Source organism: Leptosomus discolor, chromosome 3 (genome assembly GCF_034619465.1).
Source record: "Leptosomus discolor isolate bLepDis1 chromosome 3, bLepDis1.hap2, whole genome shotgun sequence".
Lineage (NCBI taxonomy): Eukaryota > Metazoa > Chordata > Aves > Leptosomiformes > Leptosomidae > Leptosomus > Leptosomus discolor.
In genome coordinates this window covers 52,581,027-52,597,352 of record NC_141393.1, presented here as the reverse complement: position 1 = coordinate 52,597,352, position 16,326 = coordinate 52,581,027, and the positions used below count along the sequence as shown (strand labels likewise).

General features: G+C 36.7%; 1 protein-coding gene across 4 annotated transcripts in view; it reads right to left on the bottom strand.

Annotated features, from left to right (window-relative positions):
* The window catches only part of MAST2 (microtubule associated serine/threonine kinase 2), a 200,906-nt gene that overhangs the window by 171,817 nt on the left and 12,763 nt on the right, over positions 1 to 16,326 (bottom strand). For all 4 annotated transcript variants that reach the window (XM_086463118.1, XM_086463120.1, XM_086463119.1 and 1 more), the window contains exons 2-3: positions 6,587 to 6,731; positions 2,715 to 2,857 (exon numbers count right to left, since the gene is read on the bottom strand). In XM_086463118.1, the coding sequence (XP_086319244.1) occupies positions 2,715 to 2,857; positions 6,587 to 6,731 (288 nt within the window). The remainder of the gene's footprint in view (positions 1 to 2,714; positions 2,858 to 6,586; positions 6,732 to 16,326) is intronic.

The window sequence follows — 16,326 nt, the reverse complement described above, 5'->3', positions numbered from 1 at the left end:
CACTCCCCACCAGAATTCAATCTACCAGGATCAGAGCCATCCATCTTATGAGTAGATGATCAACTGAAGGTCACCCCCGGAAATCCTCACATATATTTAGAAGGCACACAGATCAGATCAACAGCTATCATTCCATGACAGCACTTAGCATTCTGTCTGCCCTGACTTCTTTCTCAAGCCAAGGATCTAGTGGCAACTGCTAAGCAGATACATTGATCCAGACTTTCAAACACGTACAAGCTGAAAGATTCTGTCTAACAACAAATTGTGCTTATGTAGTTTAGCATGTTAGAATTTGATGTATTTCCAGTTCTTGAGCTGTTGCTAGCCATCACTCTTGTTTCAGAAGCTGCAAACCAATTTCTATAGATTTGCCATTGTTAATTTGTCTTTTTGCTTTGCAAATACTTTCAAAGTTGAAAAGAATGCAATTTAAGCACAGCAAGCAATCTGTAGTGGTTAGAACAGTAAAAAAAAAAAAAAAACCCACACACCAACACATTACTGAATGCCAGCAAAGCAATTTAGCAAAGGAAAATCCACTGATACCTACAGTGCCAAACAGAGGGAGCAGAAACTATGCACACAGCTTTGAGTATTCTGGCTTTCCCATGCCACACTCCCACTTCTCTCTAGCTATTCATCTATTGTATTATAACAAATAGTAAAAGAATTAAATGCTCTAGCAATCAAGGCTGACATATTAAAATGACACTCCACATTACTGAATCTACTCATCTCTTAATAGAGCTATTCTTCAAAGGAGATTAATTATACTGGCAAGAGACCTTTTGCTCTTCTAATTTGTGAAATGCATTTCGATACCACAAGCATATTAAAACAGCTGCAAACATGTAACTAGCTCCAAGATCCCAGGACTCACTGCATTTAATTAGGTGTTCATCTTGTGATCAGCTCTTCAGTCATTGCTTTAGAAGCCCATTTCATATAAGAATTCTTAATTTCTAGGCTTAATTAACTGCAACTGTAATTTACATATGGCTTACCATAAAATCTAGGTAAGAGATAGGAAAGCGACCATATACTTCAGTACCTAACAGCATCACAGAGGGACAAATACTGAATTTATAGCTTAATTTCTCCGCTTTAATTAGAAAGCAAAGAATTTTAAGTTATTTTAAAATAAGTTATTGGCATTGCATTTCATATGAGAACATTCAAAAGATAGCATAAACACTGCCATGACAAACTGAAAATACATCATGTTAGTAATACGCAGAATTGTAACATGCAAACACATCTGCAGCTCACTGAACTGTACACAGCTGTTAAGCAACGAACTAGTATTCCAAATTAAACATCTGAGAACTAATGCTTTGTTTTAAAGCACAGTTATCTTCATTAACTTAAGCTATGAAGCTTCAAGGCGTTTGCCTGCCTCTAGACAACGGGCCTGTATTTTAACATATCACTTTTTTCAATCCCTATCACATAAATACTCGGATGCCCAGTTCACATGAGCATTCTCCCTTTCTGTTGATATAGTCAAATTATAACCACTGCTAAGAATAGAAATTTAAGGCAAACACTGAACAGACACTAAACTAAGACACAACATGATTAAATCAAATGAGAAGAATTTCAATATAGTGTGTCTGAAAATGCTAAGACTACAAATACTTCATTGTGAAATCAAAATTAGTGGTAACACAAATGTGTGGCTGCTTTGAACTGTAAAGATTTAAGTTTCTTTTCATAGCCTGATGGTGCCAAGCTGTCTATAATCGCCAAAAAATTCTAAGGGTTAACAATCTAAGGGCTATATCCAAGGTAAACCCTTTGACTTAAGCTGTCATTGTTTCTGAACAGTCCTACAGTGTAATATAAATTCACTCAGTTACTTGCAGCTCTATAAAGTAGTGCACACTAAAATTTCCTCATTTAAGTAAAACTTGTTATACAGGCAACTCTGTGGAAGTACAGCAAAAAAAGCTTCCAGCTTTGCATTTAGTCTGCTATTTAGCATTTCTGTTACATATATGACTAATCACAAACAACTTTTCCTACTCTTTTTCTTCTCCTTGCACTTCAGGATTTTAGATATTTCGAGGTAACACAAAATAAATAAAAAATATGTTCCTTTTGGTTTGCAATTCAGTCTTGACTGCAGCCATCTTGAGTTTCCCCCCCATACAGAATACTCTCTTAGAAAATGCTAATTTAACAGATGCAACATTCTTCAAAAATACATTCACCTTATGAAAACTTTTTGACAGAAACCACACAGAAGAGCAAATATCAGTTCCAGCACTTCAATTCCTTGGACAGGTATCGCTTTCAGCTTCATCCCCCTAGCTATTCTCTAGGGAAACAGGTAGAGGTAGCTACTCAGAAAGCAGTTTCCCAATTAAATTTGTTTTAAATGGTCAAGTTAACATGCTCACATCTCCCTAGACTTCCAGTGATATTTTCTTTCAGGTATCAGGCAGCTTAAGTAGCATTGAGAAGCAACATCCCCCCCAAAAAAAAAAATTATTCTTCGCACACACACTTTTTTTCCCTGCTTTTTGTCAAAAGCAGGATGAACATACTCTCCTCCTAATTCACCCTCTGCCCTAAAAAGGGCCCACAGGAACAAAATCCTGCATTCATTCAGCAGCAGCAGGGAAAGCAAGGTGAAAACTAAAGCACAAGACCACATCACTTTTTACTTATAGCACAAAATCATCATGAGTATTCCCAGACTCACTCACCAAACCAGCAGTAAGTGAAGGAGCAGATTGTCCTAGGGACTGATTTCTCATGCGGACCAGGTTTGAGGTATCTCCAGGTGGCTGCCATATCGTCTGTCCCACTCCACTGTGGACACTATTTGATAAGGGAAGTAGCTGTTTTCCTTTAAAAACAAAATGAAAATATTATCAGCTTGTTTTTAAACAAATTTGCAAGTTCAAAATACAATGCTGAAAACAAATATCGCATGTGGAGAAACAGTGTTTAATGAAAAAAAGCAATTTAAAGGTTTTGGTAGGTTAGAACTTGTAAAAGCACAGTACCTGTGAATTCACTAGGTTTGATAACTAAGTATTTCCAAAAAAAAAAAAAAAATAAAATCTAGTTTTCATGATGAGGTAATGAGTAAATCCAAAACCTTGTAGAAACAAACTGCTATCACTTTATACCTTTCTATACTTCACACAGCCTAAAAAGAAAACAATATTTGCTGCCAGTTAAACAATTTATTGCCCTATAGAGAGGCAATGTTAAAGTTGTAAAATCTCTTAAGTATAACTTTAAAGATTCTTATGAAAATGCATTCATAATTTTAAAATATCATCTTTTCTAAATAGCTTAGCTATCTAGATATCTCCACTTTCTCCCACCATTGGAACATTCAGCAGTAGATTTCATGCAGCTGTGATCAGAATATAGTGTACATTTGAACATTGTTTTGCTTTGAACCATGGATGGATATTTTCTGTTCAAAAAAAATTCACTGTTCAGCAATATCACATTATCTTAAAAGCAAAACATTCTATAGCTTTCCCAAGTCTCCCTTGTATCTGATTAGTTTAGATACTAATCTCCCATGCTACATACACGAACAGTGAGAAGAGTAGTTCCTATCTCAACGAATTCACACTATGGTACTTTGCTGCAGGAAATGCAGTAACCATTTAAAAGGATCTGCTCAATGCATTTTTTTTCTAGTCAATATAACACTCCTTTTTGAAAAATGTCAAGCAGTAAATTTCCACAATGAGAAAGAACCAAAGTCAAAGTAGGTCATACTTTGACTCCATCTAGCCTGACAGTTTCCTTTTATGTACAATGCCATTCACAAAAAAAAAAAAAAAAAAAAAAAAAAAGAGATAGTCTTGTGGTTAAGAACACATAAGTGAAAAAGTCTGTAAATCTGGGTTCCATTACTAGATTCCAGATTACTTCCTCTGTAACTTTGGTCAGTGAACCCCTGTACTTCAGTTTCACCATCTGCAAAATGGGAGTGAATAATACCTTTTTTCCTTAAAATTAGGACCGTGAGACTAAATTACAGACACCTGCTTCCAAGCATGGTGAAGATAGTTGCAGTCAACAGATTATTACATGCTCAGATACTAAACAGGAATCACAGGGGACTAAGGCATTCATTGCAATAAGTAGCAGGAAGGCAGCTACATCTTTAAATCGCACATAGTGTAGAAAAATACTTTTTTTCCTCTTTGGCAGCAAGCTATTTTACAAATTCAACTTCACATTAGAATTAGAGGTGATATATTACATTGATTACTTAAAAGTGGCTAAAATATTTGGGAGAGTGTCACATAACGTGATAGCCACGATGCCAGGGAAGTGGGAGTGGTATCCTTTTCTTAACCCTTTTTTTTAAAAAAAAACAAAAAACCAAAAAAACCTTGTTTATGTTATTTTTCTGTGAACGTCACAAGAAATGGGCCAAGTACACATTAACAGAATGAGCCAAAGTGTATGAGAGATGAGAAGGCTCAACTTCGGCTAGCAGAGACACAGCATATTACTACCTTCTTCCCAGTCCGACTCAAGCTGCTTACAGCTGTGGACATGATTTTCATGGGTTTGCTCATTTTCAAGACTATACGTAGATAAAATGACTCCCCTTGTTTGCAGAAATCTAAAATTATGGAAATGTACATTGCCATATTTATCTCAGTAAAGGACTAACAAAGATATCCTATAACAGCAATTCAAATCGTCTCATTATCTAACAGTTCAAAATGCCAGTGCTTGAGAGCAAGAATAAGATTGTTTAAATCTCCATAAGATACAGTTATCAGTATCTCCTTTTAGTTCCACAAAATCTCAATCCAGGAAGATAGAATTCCATCAGGAGTCAAATCTAAGCCAACCAGTTTGCATGTACAACCATCTATATTTTTTAAACTTACCTGCTTCTTTTGCAAAAATAAGGTGGAATTATTTTCCGGGTAGAGCTTGAAGCTAAAGCCTTTCCCTGCCATGCCTCAAGTCCTACATACCTTCCAAACACCCACATTGAAAACATATATCTAAATATCTATATTTTCTTTATCCGATTGGGTAAATTGATCTTGTTGGGGCTCCCTTCCCCTTCCTGAATCAGGCTACAGTAGACTGAAAAGTCATTAAGATGAAGCAACAAGTTCTGGAGAACATTATCATTTCAGAACAGAAAATTTAAAAGAATATTCTCTCCGAAAAGAAAAATTATTTTTTAAAAAGAAACATAATTTCTTCAGTTTTCCTGCTTCCCCCTATTTACTTTTCTTTGCTCGGGGAAAAAAAAAAAAAGAAAAGAAAAAACACACCAACAAAAAAAGAACCCCAAACAAACCGCAAAACACAAAACTACAGTACTATCTTCAGCCATTGAAATCAGCCAACAACTGTATAGTTAATAAATTTCTGTTCTCCTCCAGTAATTAACCTGCCTTATAGAACAAACTTACATGAGTGCAAAACATTATGAATGTTTCTATTTTTCAGAAACAAGCCACTTATTACAAATAAAACATTAAGACAAAGCCAAGCCAAAATAAAAAGTGCATACTTTACTGCTTATCCAACTCTATTACACCTAGCACCACAAACATTAAAATATTTATCTTCCCCTGATAAAAGACAGAGGGATCAGGACTGGCTGTATTTTCACAATCATGTAAGTCAAGCCCATCCTGCTGCCAAAACGAGTGGTTTCACCCTCTTCCTCTTCCCCTCCCACCTGAGAGTTTCCAACCCTTCTTGTTCTTGCACTAACATGCAAATAGGCAAACAGTCAGCCTAATTAGGGAGGAAATGGGCTGCAAGTTAACCCTACAGAACAAGTGGTATTCAGGCAGATCAGCTATTTCATTCTAGATTGATCATGCAGCTCTATATGTTCTAATGCCAGCATCACAAACTTTGATACCAGCTTTAAACAACTGCAAAACCGTACCCTAGCCCATATATGAAGTTTTTAAAAGAGAAAATTACTGATCTTGGTCCTCTGTTTTTTAGCTAATGACTAGACTATACTCACTCCATGGTTCTACAGCTGACAAACTAAATTCACTGACAGGGCTGAAGATTGTGTTCATGTAAAAAAAACCCAAACTTTATACAAACTGAAAAAACATCTAGTTAGTAAGCAAGATTTTTACTTTGACTCACAAATGCCTACAGCACTTTTGAAGCCAAAAAGAAATTAAATAATAATTTGAACCTGATATCAAAGTCAGCTTCCCAGTAAGAAACAATATGGCAAAGTAGGCAAGCTTACAGTCGGTGCTGACCTTAAAAGTAAGAGAGATAAGAGTGCATCACTGTGTCGCCTAAAGTTCCACCACTCCCTTCTTTTAGCTTTGCACATTAAGTCTTGGCTTCTAACTTTTCATTCTGGGCAGTATACAGAATTTCACTCCAAATACAGCCTCTCTTTTTCACTCTTTTCTACTAACATTTCTTTTTGCATTTTTCTCCTACATAAAACTTTGTATCCCCTCCTAACAAGAGGTCACCTCTAAAGAAATGACTTAGCAGTATCTTTTATTACAACTGTTACACCAACAAGAAATACTGCATCTTTAATACTCATGAATTGTCACATGGTCTTTACAAAATGGCATACCTGACAGAGAACTTGCCAAACTACCTCTTCGTAGCTTGCAGTCATCTTGACTTAGCTGACGATGGAGCTTGGTTTTCCCAGCAGACGAAAAGATGTCAGGATTGCTGAGCTTCCTGCAACGTAACGGAGCGGATTCTGTTATCTCCTGTAGAAAGAAAAACAAGCAGAAGTTTGTTAATGACAGCTAAGTATCTGTTTTCTGAAATACACAATCTCCAACGCATAAATGAGACTGTTTAAAAAAGAAAAGGAAAAAAAACCACCACACACACACAAAAAAAACCTGCTTAAAACTGTAAATCCCCCTCTTTTGTGCCACATATCTGCATGGAAAGCACATCACAAGATCCCCGTCAAATGTGGTCCTTGAACACTACTGTTGTAAGGAATATAATTAGTAACAGCCAGAAAAAGGCAATTATGCTGCAGCAGTTATTTGCTCTTAAGAGTATGCAGGAAAAGAGGCTACTGAAAAATCAGGCTCAGCTTTGATTCAAGCTATTTCCTGCCAAAGCAAAGAGTATTTTCTCTGAATTTCTTGAATATTTATTCCATCCAGTCTATGAGTAATATGCCTATAAAGAAACTGTTGCAACGTCTGATTGCAACCCCAAAACTCCTATTCTAAGTTACAGCTCTACTGTAAGACCATATGTATAACTAAATAATAATTAGGATAGAGATCATCCTTCGTGTAATGTCTTTGTTATTACGATAAACAAAATTAGACATGTACATGTCAGAAACACTCTCACACATGTAAATTCCTTTCACGGCATACAGCAAACTCTCAATCAAAATAGCAGTAGGTAGAACAGTGGCAAGTACAACCACAGTGCTTTCCTCATTCATTTAGTTGTTCTGGAGGTCTGAAACTCTCATTTAACCCCCAAAGAAGAATTACAAGCATAGCTATCATACATGGATTTGAAGATAATGTGACACTTTCCATTACAGCCTATACAGATGAACTCAGAAAAGTTCTCCCTTCTCTGCAGCACTGCAACATGTCCCACATGTCTCAATGGATTGCTCCATTTTATTTCAAGTGCCTCTCATTAGCTATACAGCACTTCGAGCCATGGTTATCCTCATAAAATCTCATCTGAAGCAGAAAATAAACTGAAAGGAACACTTTCCCTGCATGATACATCACCACATGGTTTCATGGTTTGACATAGTTTTAAATCATGTTTAAATCAAAAATTAATCTACCAGTACTGGGTTTTAACTAAAATTTGCAGATTCCAGTCAAAACCTATTTCTGAAGTCCTTAATTTGAATCTATTAAGTCTACAGTGTTATGCCTCAAACTGTCAAATCCAGACTGGGACTACACACTCTAAAAAGTCAAGAACTTCTTTGTTATTTTTTTGGGGGGTGGGGAGGGGAGGAAGGAAGGAAGGAAAGACATGAATAAAGTGGTTTTACACAAAAAAAAAAAAAAAAAAAAAAAATTTGAATTTGAAATAGAATCCTCATTTAGGTCTGAGTCACTTATCCTCAACCTTTCTGAGATGCCATCTCCTTTTAATCATGAAATCTTTTGGCACCTCATAAGAGTAAATAACTTTGTTATTTGAGGGACAGGAACGCTTTGCTCCGCATCTGCTTCAGTGGTGCACCTTTCACAGGTTGAGAGGTACTGTGCCAATGCAATTTCTTCCTCTGGTTATGTTTAGACATTCAGTCACATCTAAACCAGACCAAGGGAGAGACCTGGGTTACTTAAAGTAGGTCAGTTCACTTATCCATTCATCACACAGCTGCAAACAAGTTGTGTTGGTGCAAGAGTGGGGAGAGGCATGAAAACAAGTGACCTGAGGCAGAGAAAACTACTTGAGCTGAAAACTGCTTTAATCTTAACGCTCCTCATGCACATCTTGAAACAAAGAACCTCACATTTTCACTTGCCTGAAGTACCTGAAGGTACTGAAGACCTTCATTTCCAGCAGCCTATACTTCTGTTTTTCTGTTATTAGAGAACTGAAACGACAGCTACCACACTTTCTGTTTGTACTTAGGAGAAAGTTAAGTAATTTTAAATTGCAACATTAGCAGTCCCCTAGCATGCCCACGAGAGCTGCAGAGGCCAAGGGCAGAAAGTCTTTGCTGTCTCTGTTTGGGATGGCAGAACATGGTTACGTATGCACACATATCTGCAAGTAGACACACAGAAATAGACACACACAGTTTTAATATGGCCTGTCCTAAATGCCTATAACATCTAAAATCTGTCATGTGTTTTCCAACTGTGACAGTCAGAAATTACCACAGCTCAAAAAAACCCACATGGGCTCTGCAGGTTACAAGCAGATTAGTCACAAATCTCATCCAGCCTACCCTCTCATTCTTTATGCTTCAGTTCCAACAAATGTTCCCAGCATCCTTCAACATCTAGCTACTTCCCTGAAACTAGTCATAACTCTGTTGAAGGCCCTATGCACAAGGTACTACTGGTCATCCCCATCCATCTGCATATTGCCTGCTTACACAAATCCCTAGATAAGCCAGCTTTTTTCCCCTACTCTCACCTTGCACAGGCCACTGTCATGATTGTCTTGCCTTCACCAGGGCATTTACGTTCCTTTAGGAAGTGGAAGCATAGTCCTGCTCATCAGGGTGATGCAGCAACTGTAGCTGCTCTTCTGCCACATTCATCTGAGTCAGGGCAGGGGGAGGAAGAGGGCAGGCAGAAGATCCACAGAAGCTAGTGCCAGCAGAAACAGTACCCTGCCCACCTGGCTGCTGCCCATCCCTGCCCAAATACATCTGCACCCAAGACTGAAACAGAATACACCCCTTACTTAAACTGCGGCTTTGGGGCATCCCCTTTACGTCCTGTTCCTCCCAACCAGCACAAATGCCAGGAAAGAGAATTTGGGGAAGCGGACACAGGAAAGAGCATCAGGGAACTGGGATACGGCTACATGGCATTCTCTTGGCTGCTTCTTTGCTGCTACTTCACTTCCACAAACATCTCATATGTCTTGATGGTCTAATGTGACATCCTTAGCTTGAAAGGTACACCTTACCTCACTAACAAAAGCCCAACAAATTTAGTAATTTCACTCCAAGTCAACAATTAGTTTAACATCCAAATCAACAAAAGGAACAAAAACATCAGCATATGCAAGAAAATGGGACCTTCTCTTCATTTGAGAGAGAAAAACAAGGTATTCCTTTGCCTGCAAAAAAAAAATCAGCAGAACAATACTGTACAAAAACAATTCTGAGATTATTGTATTAATAAGAATACCCATCAGCAGTTAAAAATAAAATTTCAAGATTAACATGAAGAAAAGTGTTCTCACTAAGACTTCTTTGTTTGTTCAATGTTTTGGGGTTCTTTGTTGGTGGGTTTGGTTTTTCGGTGGTTTTTTTTTTTCTTCTTGCTTTTTTTTTTTTCCCCCTCAGGTGCACATTCATCTCTCCTCCAACACGCAAACACATACATCTCACCCATCTTTCTCAGTGAACTGCAACTGAAAAAGGACATTCATTCATTTGGGGCACCAAAGTAAGGAAAGGCAGTAAAGTCAGAAACAAAAGTACTCTAAGTCATGTCACAAGCAATTTCTGTATTTTTACATCTCTTTATTTCCACCCAATATATAGACATTCACATACTGTACCAATCAAAGAATGTGCTCACTTCCCTACCCTTCTCCTTTCCCCTCTAAACAGAGTCTCTTCTTATTGATAAAAACAATTACAAATTCTTAGTATTTCTTCTTGGGTTACAGCACACAAACTTTTTAGGTCTGATAATGTCTAAATAAAAAGTACCCCAACTGGAGAAGCATGTGGAGCACCAGCACTGAAGGGCACACCTACTTCTACCACAATATCCGCTCAGCTGCGACATCCTGCCTACACATACCTTCCAGGTCAACCCAACGGTATACAGTGCTTCTCAAAATGTCATTCCGTATGCATTTCTTCAGCAGCTGTCCCCAGCTTAAGCAAGTCCTCCCCAACAGGACTTGTACCACAAAGATATGAAAGTAACAGTGGAAAGGTAACAGCTTCCCATACCAGACAATCTAGGCTGTCTTCTACAGAAGATAGGCTTAGTACACATTACATATGGAAAATTCTTCATAAGCCCTTTCTCTTAAACACTCAGGCAATAGTCAGAAGACTACATGGCTGTTGAATGTTTTGAAGAAAGGGACCCCAATCACAGTCTGCAGGTTTACATACTGTTAAACTCACTTTTCAAATATTAAAAAAAATCCAGTGCACTGTTCTGAGACAGCATTTAAAAATGCTAAGTAAAACATGGCCAGTTTAAAATTTCATTTTAAGATCTATGCCTATATTGTGTAAGCAAAACAACGAAGAGGGATAGTTTTAACTTGAGAAAAATAGAGTTGTCTTTCTTAAGACTGTAATTTAATTCACTCATCCATCAAAACCCAGCTTCAATATTGCAGTTCATAGATGAACTACATGGAAATATCAGCATTTATGTTACCACTCTTAAACAAGGAAGGAAAAAAAAAACCCACAGGAAGAGATCTTGTCCTTGCCCCAAAGCAAGAAGCAACACATATAAAGGACAGAAAAATCTTACACAACAATGGATGAAGAAACTCTTTGCAATGATAGAGTAAAATTTTGCTTACGTTGTTTCAAATTACTAAATTAGACTACCAGAGCAAGTGGTTGATTAATAGATTACATAGCACAGACTGCCGTAATCTTAAGGACTCCACTTTCGAAAAGAAAAAATTCTTGCAGCTTTAGAAATTAAAGCTTTAGTAAGGACACAACAGAAACACTTTGCTCACACAGTGTGAAAAGGACTGTGAGCCCCTCTCCGTTAATTTCTTTTCAAAGGTGATAGAAAAAATTCTTAATTTACTTTGGCCTTATGTTTTTTGCCACAAACTAAAAATCAGGTTCAAACAGCCAGCTGAATCCTGCAAAGCTTAGAGCTGAAGATAAAAGCATCACACAAACAGTCTTGGTTTGCTAGGCAAAGATTATTCCTATCAAGCCCTTCAAATCTATACAAAAGTTTGTTCACATAACTTGAAACAGTAGGATATGAAGACAAATGGCAAAGGCCTTTCTTGAACAGTGAGGGGCTCTGCATTTTTCAGCTCGGCCACTTACCACACTTGCACAGAAAAACACTTTAAATATTTGTGGTACTAGAAATACATACAAGTCTGCTTTTCTTGCCTGAAATCTCACATAGGGGTTATTAAACTCAGAAAGAAGGAGAACCAGACCGATTGCAACAATAGCTGCAGACGAAAGACAAGAAATCAAATGTGCTTCCTGATGTGTAAGGTTACACTAATATCCCATGTTAAAATCCTGATCTGTGAATTTCAGCATACAGCTACAACAAACCTTCTCAGTCATCTTTTCCATTCCATTGCACAGGGAAAGTCTCCCGAGCAATTCAAGCAACAAATAAAAGAACAAGCACATATACCACTGTATTGATTCTCAGCAGCTTTTTTTTTTTCATTATTCATTTAATGGTGCTGCAACAGAGTAACACAACACAGATCCTTAATCTACAAATGGCACGTGAATATTGAACATGTGGATGCGCGTCAATGTACTAGAGTAGGTCGCACAGGGCTACATCCAGGCAGGTTTTGAATATCTTCAGGGAAGGAGACTCCACAACCTCCCTGGGCAGTCTGTTCCAGTGCTCTGTCACCCTTAATGTAAAGAAATTTTTCCTCATGTTCAGACAGGACTTCCTGTGCTCCAGTTTGTGCCCACTGCTCCTTGACCTGCCTTTATGGCCCACAGTTAAGATGTAACGCATCATACAAAAGAGCACTTCCTTACACATAACTGTGTTATAACTAACTCAAAAATATGTATTTCCTAGAGATCTCTTCAACAAGCAAAAACACTCACCTGTGACTAACAAATATTCAAATCTGCATGTCAAAACATGTTAAACTATCAGCTGGGGGTAGGGCAGGGGGGAAAAAAAAAATCTAAAAAAAAAGTTCTATATAAACACATACTCCATGAAAAAGAAAAATTGAGAAATTTTTTTTAAGCCTAATGAGATCATCTGGAAGTGAATTTTAGCAAACTGTTGGAAGAAAGAAAAGAATGAAAATTTAAATACAACGAATTAGCACAGAATACACTAGTATTACCCTACTTTGAGAGGAAGATAACCAATGAGTAATGAAACTCACGGATAACTTGACACTTCCTGAATTTTTTTTTAAGCAATAACAACAGTCAACATTGAAAGCTGCATTTTCTATTTTTTAATACAGTACTGCTTGTCCTTTAAAAGATAAAAGCCTGTTGTATCAGGATTGCGTGAACATGTCCGAGAACCATTCTTTTCCTTCTCAGCATTTTCTTATCACATTATATCATGTACATACATACCCTTAATAAAAAATAAAACTGAATTTGTCATTAGGTCTGGTCTAATATACTTTAAAATACATTAAAACCAAAAAATTAAAGGCCTAGAGAACAGACCACAAACCAAATATCTATCTATATAAATATCAATTAACGGAATGGAATCATAGTATTTATGCTTTAGTATTTAGCACTGAAATTTGCCTTAACTTTCTAGCCTGGACATTACATATTGAGGGAAGAGGGCCAGCAGTTTACCAGGAAGCTGAGGTGAGCCCAAATGTGACCAAAATTGTAGGCTGAATAAGAACTTGCAACTAAGACTCTTCTTAACTGTATCTGCTTAACTCATGTACTTGCCAGCAGCATCCTGAAAAATGTCAGAGACAGCAGAATCAAGGAAAATTACATTAAATCAACATAGGTTCTTAGAGGCTATAATATAATGGTTTACTACACCAATGAGAAAAAAAAGCTTTATAACATAATATAAAAGAACATACTCCATTCTATAAAAGTGTCAGTATTTTAAAGACAGAAAAGAGTTTTGCTATATTTTTTCTCTTTAACAGATTTATTTGAAAAACTTTGCAATAAGTCCCAACATTCCTACAAAGGGAAATCTATAAACTTAATTCAGTGTCAATAGTAAGCATTCAAAATGACTGGAAAGCTAAGCATTATTGCCACAGTGACGTTTTCGATAGTTACACAGGGTAACATGCACACATTTAACATTCTGAATACCTATAGCTTCCTTTGTACACTCATCTGCAGTTATAACACACAACATGCAAAAGTTACAAAACAAATTTAAATCCTTCTGTGGAAGAAAAAAAAATAAAAATCCCTCCGTTAAAAACAAACAAGAAAAAAAAAAGTTTCCGGAAAGACATAGTATCAGAAACCTATACAGGTACACCCTCCTTAGAACTCCAAGGCCTGTTTGAGTAGCACTAATGAATTAGAAGCTTTAATGTGTTTCACCAGGAAAGCTCAAGTTGTTAACTTGTTGCCAAGTGTTCCCAGCTGCAGGAACGCATTAAAAAGCAAAAGTAAATATTTACAACTATGTACATTATTACCCCTTTCTGAGGATCATTGAGATAGAGAATCATTTTTTTCCTAATGGAACTGCAGTCTAGAAGACAAGGTAATTTGTGATTAAATTATATCAGCTTGAATGTTTGGTCCTTATATGAAAACGCAAATAGCACCACAATGGATTACACAAGCAAAGTATTTATCCTACTTCAGGATCTCCCAACTAAGAGACAAGAGTAATGTAATTCCCAAATTCAGTAATTCCTGCATTCAGCTTGTAAATGCCTAAAGCCAAAAGAATTTCATCTAGGGAAGGAAATGCAACAGAGCCTCTACTAACATCTGTATCAAACTTTGCAGAAGCTCAAAGAAACCTGTACCAATATACCAAGACTCAAAACCCCACTACATGCTCACTAGCTACACTAAAAACAAAACCAGTCTGAACAAAGACACCGCACATTAAAGACCACATCATTCCTTTATCATTGGTATTCTACACAAGTATTTCAGACATAAAAAAGCTGTATAGAGCAGGGAAATTAACTCCTGGCCAGATAAAAACAAACATGAACAAATCTATAATTCATAATCTGTATATTAGAATCTCTTAATTCTTACAGCACACAGGAATTATGACTGAAAATAATGCGATTTGTAATAAGGTCTGGGGTTAAAAGACATCAATAACAATCTCTCTGAAGATTTTCTTCCATTAAACTCAGATGTGCCAAGCATGTGATGTATCCCAATATTACTGGCTAGTATCACTGCAAGTTCTCTTTAGCATCCTACACGTTATCAAATACTTTGTTACCTTCTATATCCATGTCTATTAGATTTTATACAGTCCAATAGAGATGTAGGTTTAGATTTGCTAAAGACCATAATCCACAGTATCAACAAATTTTTTGTTTGCCAGTTTCTTACAGATTTATTCAGATATTTATTACACAGAAAACACTTAATTTAACACCTTTTATTACAATTACTCTGTAAGAAAGACTAGAATGGGAACTGCTTAAGGAATCAGGCAAGCAGTAGAAACACAGCTGTATCTTAAGCTGTGCATGTAAAAAGACCTGTGATTTCATACTGGCTATAAAAAGGAGAACTACCAGAAGATTCTGCAGAGTGCCTTGATTCCCTACAACATTGATGCTAATTTTTTTTTCCAATGAGTGAGCTTTCAGATCTCCAACTGTATTTATTTTTGCTCACATTAAAAACATTGTCTCACTGTCTCTTTATCAGGGAAAGAGCAAAGTAGCATAAAATACCTCCTTATACCTGTGCAAATTCTGCTTAATGCCTATAAACAAAGTTACAATCAAGTCATTTTCATTGGGAATGCAAACTCTGTTTGTCTATGGAGAGATGAACAAGACCTAGTGATAGGTTAAAAGTTCGTTCAATTTACATAAACAATTGCTTCATAGCAATAGGACCTGGAAGAGTTTCACCTACTTTTATATACTACAGACAGGAAACTCTGGGTCACATTTCAAAAACTGAGAAGTTACCTGTATTAATATTTGATTCTCAACCCAAAACAATATAGAATTTTCTATGCCTAAGGCAAAAATAAAACATATTTTAAATCAAAATACTAGCTCAAAATACAAAACTTGGCAAGTGAACAATAATACAGCGCATTAAAATGCACACGCTATATAAAAATTACTTATTTACTAACAGTGCAGAGTTCTCATCTTCTTTTGAAAAAAGCACTTACCAAAGAAATATGTGAGGAGTCATTAAGTTTGAAGTATAGTCTCAAAAAAAAGTCTCTGTTGGTCCAGTATGAGATATAGCCCTTAAAAACTGTCCCAAGGCTAAGGGGGCTAGAAGAGAGACATCCGTGCCCAGCTGCTGTTCCAAGGCTTGTTTCAAATGAAGCTGCCTACAAACATGCCTCATGAACAGAATTTTGGTGGGAAACCACTCAGGTGAGCTAAAGGGTCTTTTCTAATTAGACATTCAATGACTACTTACAGATGTGTAATACAATTTTTGATCTTAATTTATGAAGATCACTTGAATAGCACACACTGAACAGAAAGAAAAGTATCAAACCAGAAAACACTACAGGAATCCTCTTTAATCATGCTACTTTTTTGCCCAGGATGCTTTTATATATCAACTATCATCTGAACAGTAGTAGCAGTGGAACCACCTGTAGTTAGATTACTGGCAAAATAAAATCTAACAAGCACAATAGTCTGCTAAGAGTTAGAACACTATTTGTTCATATACATGGCAAAGAAAGACCAAGATACATTTTAATCTGGTGTTACCATCACTGAGGAAGACCATTATTTGCAGCAGGA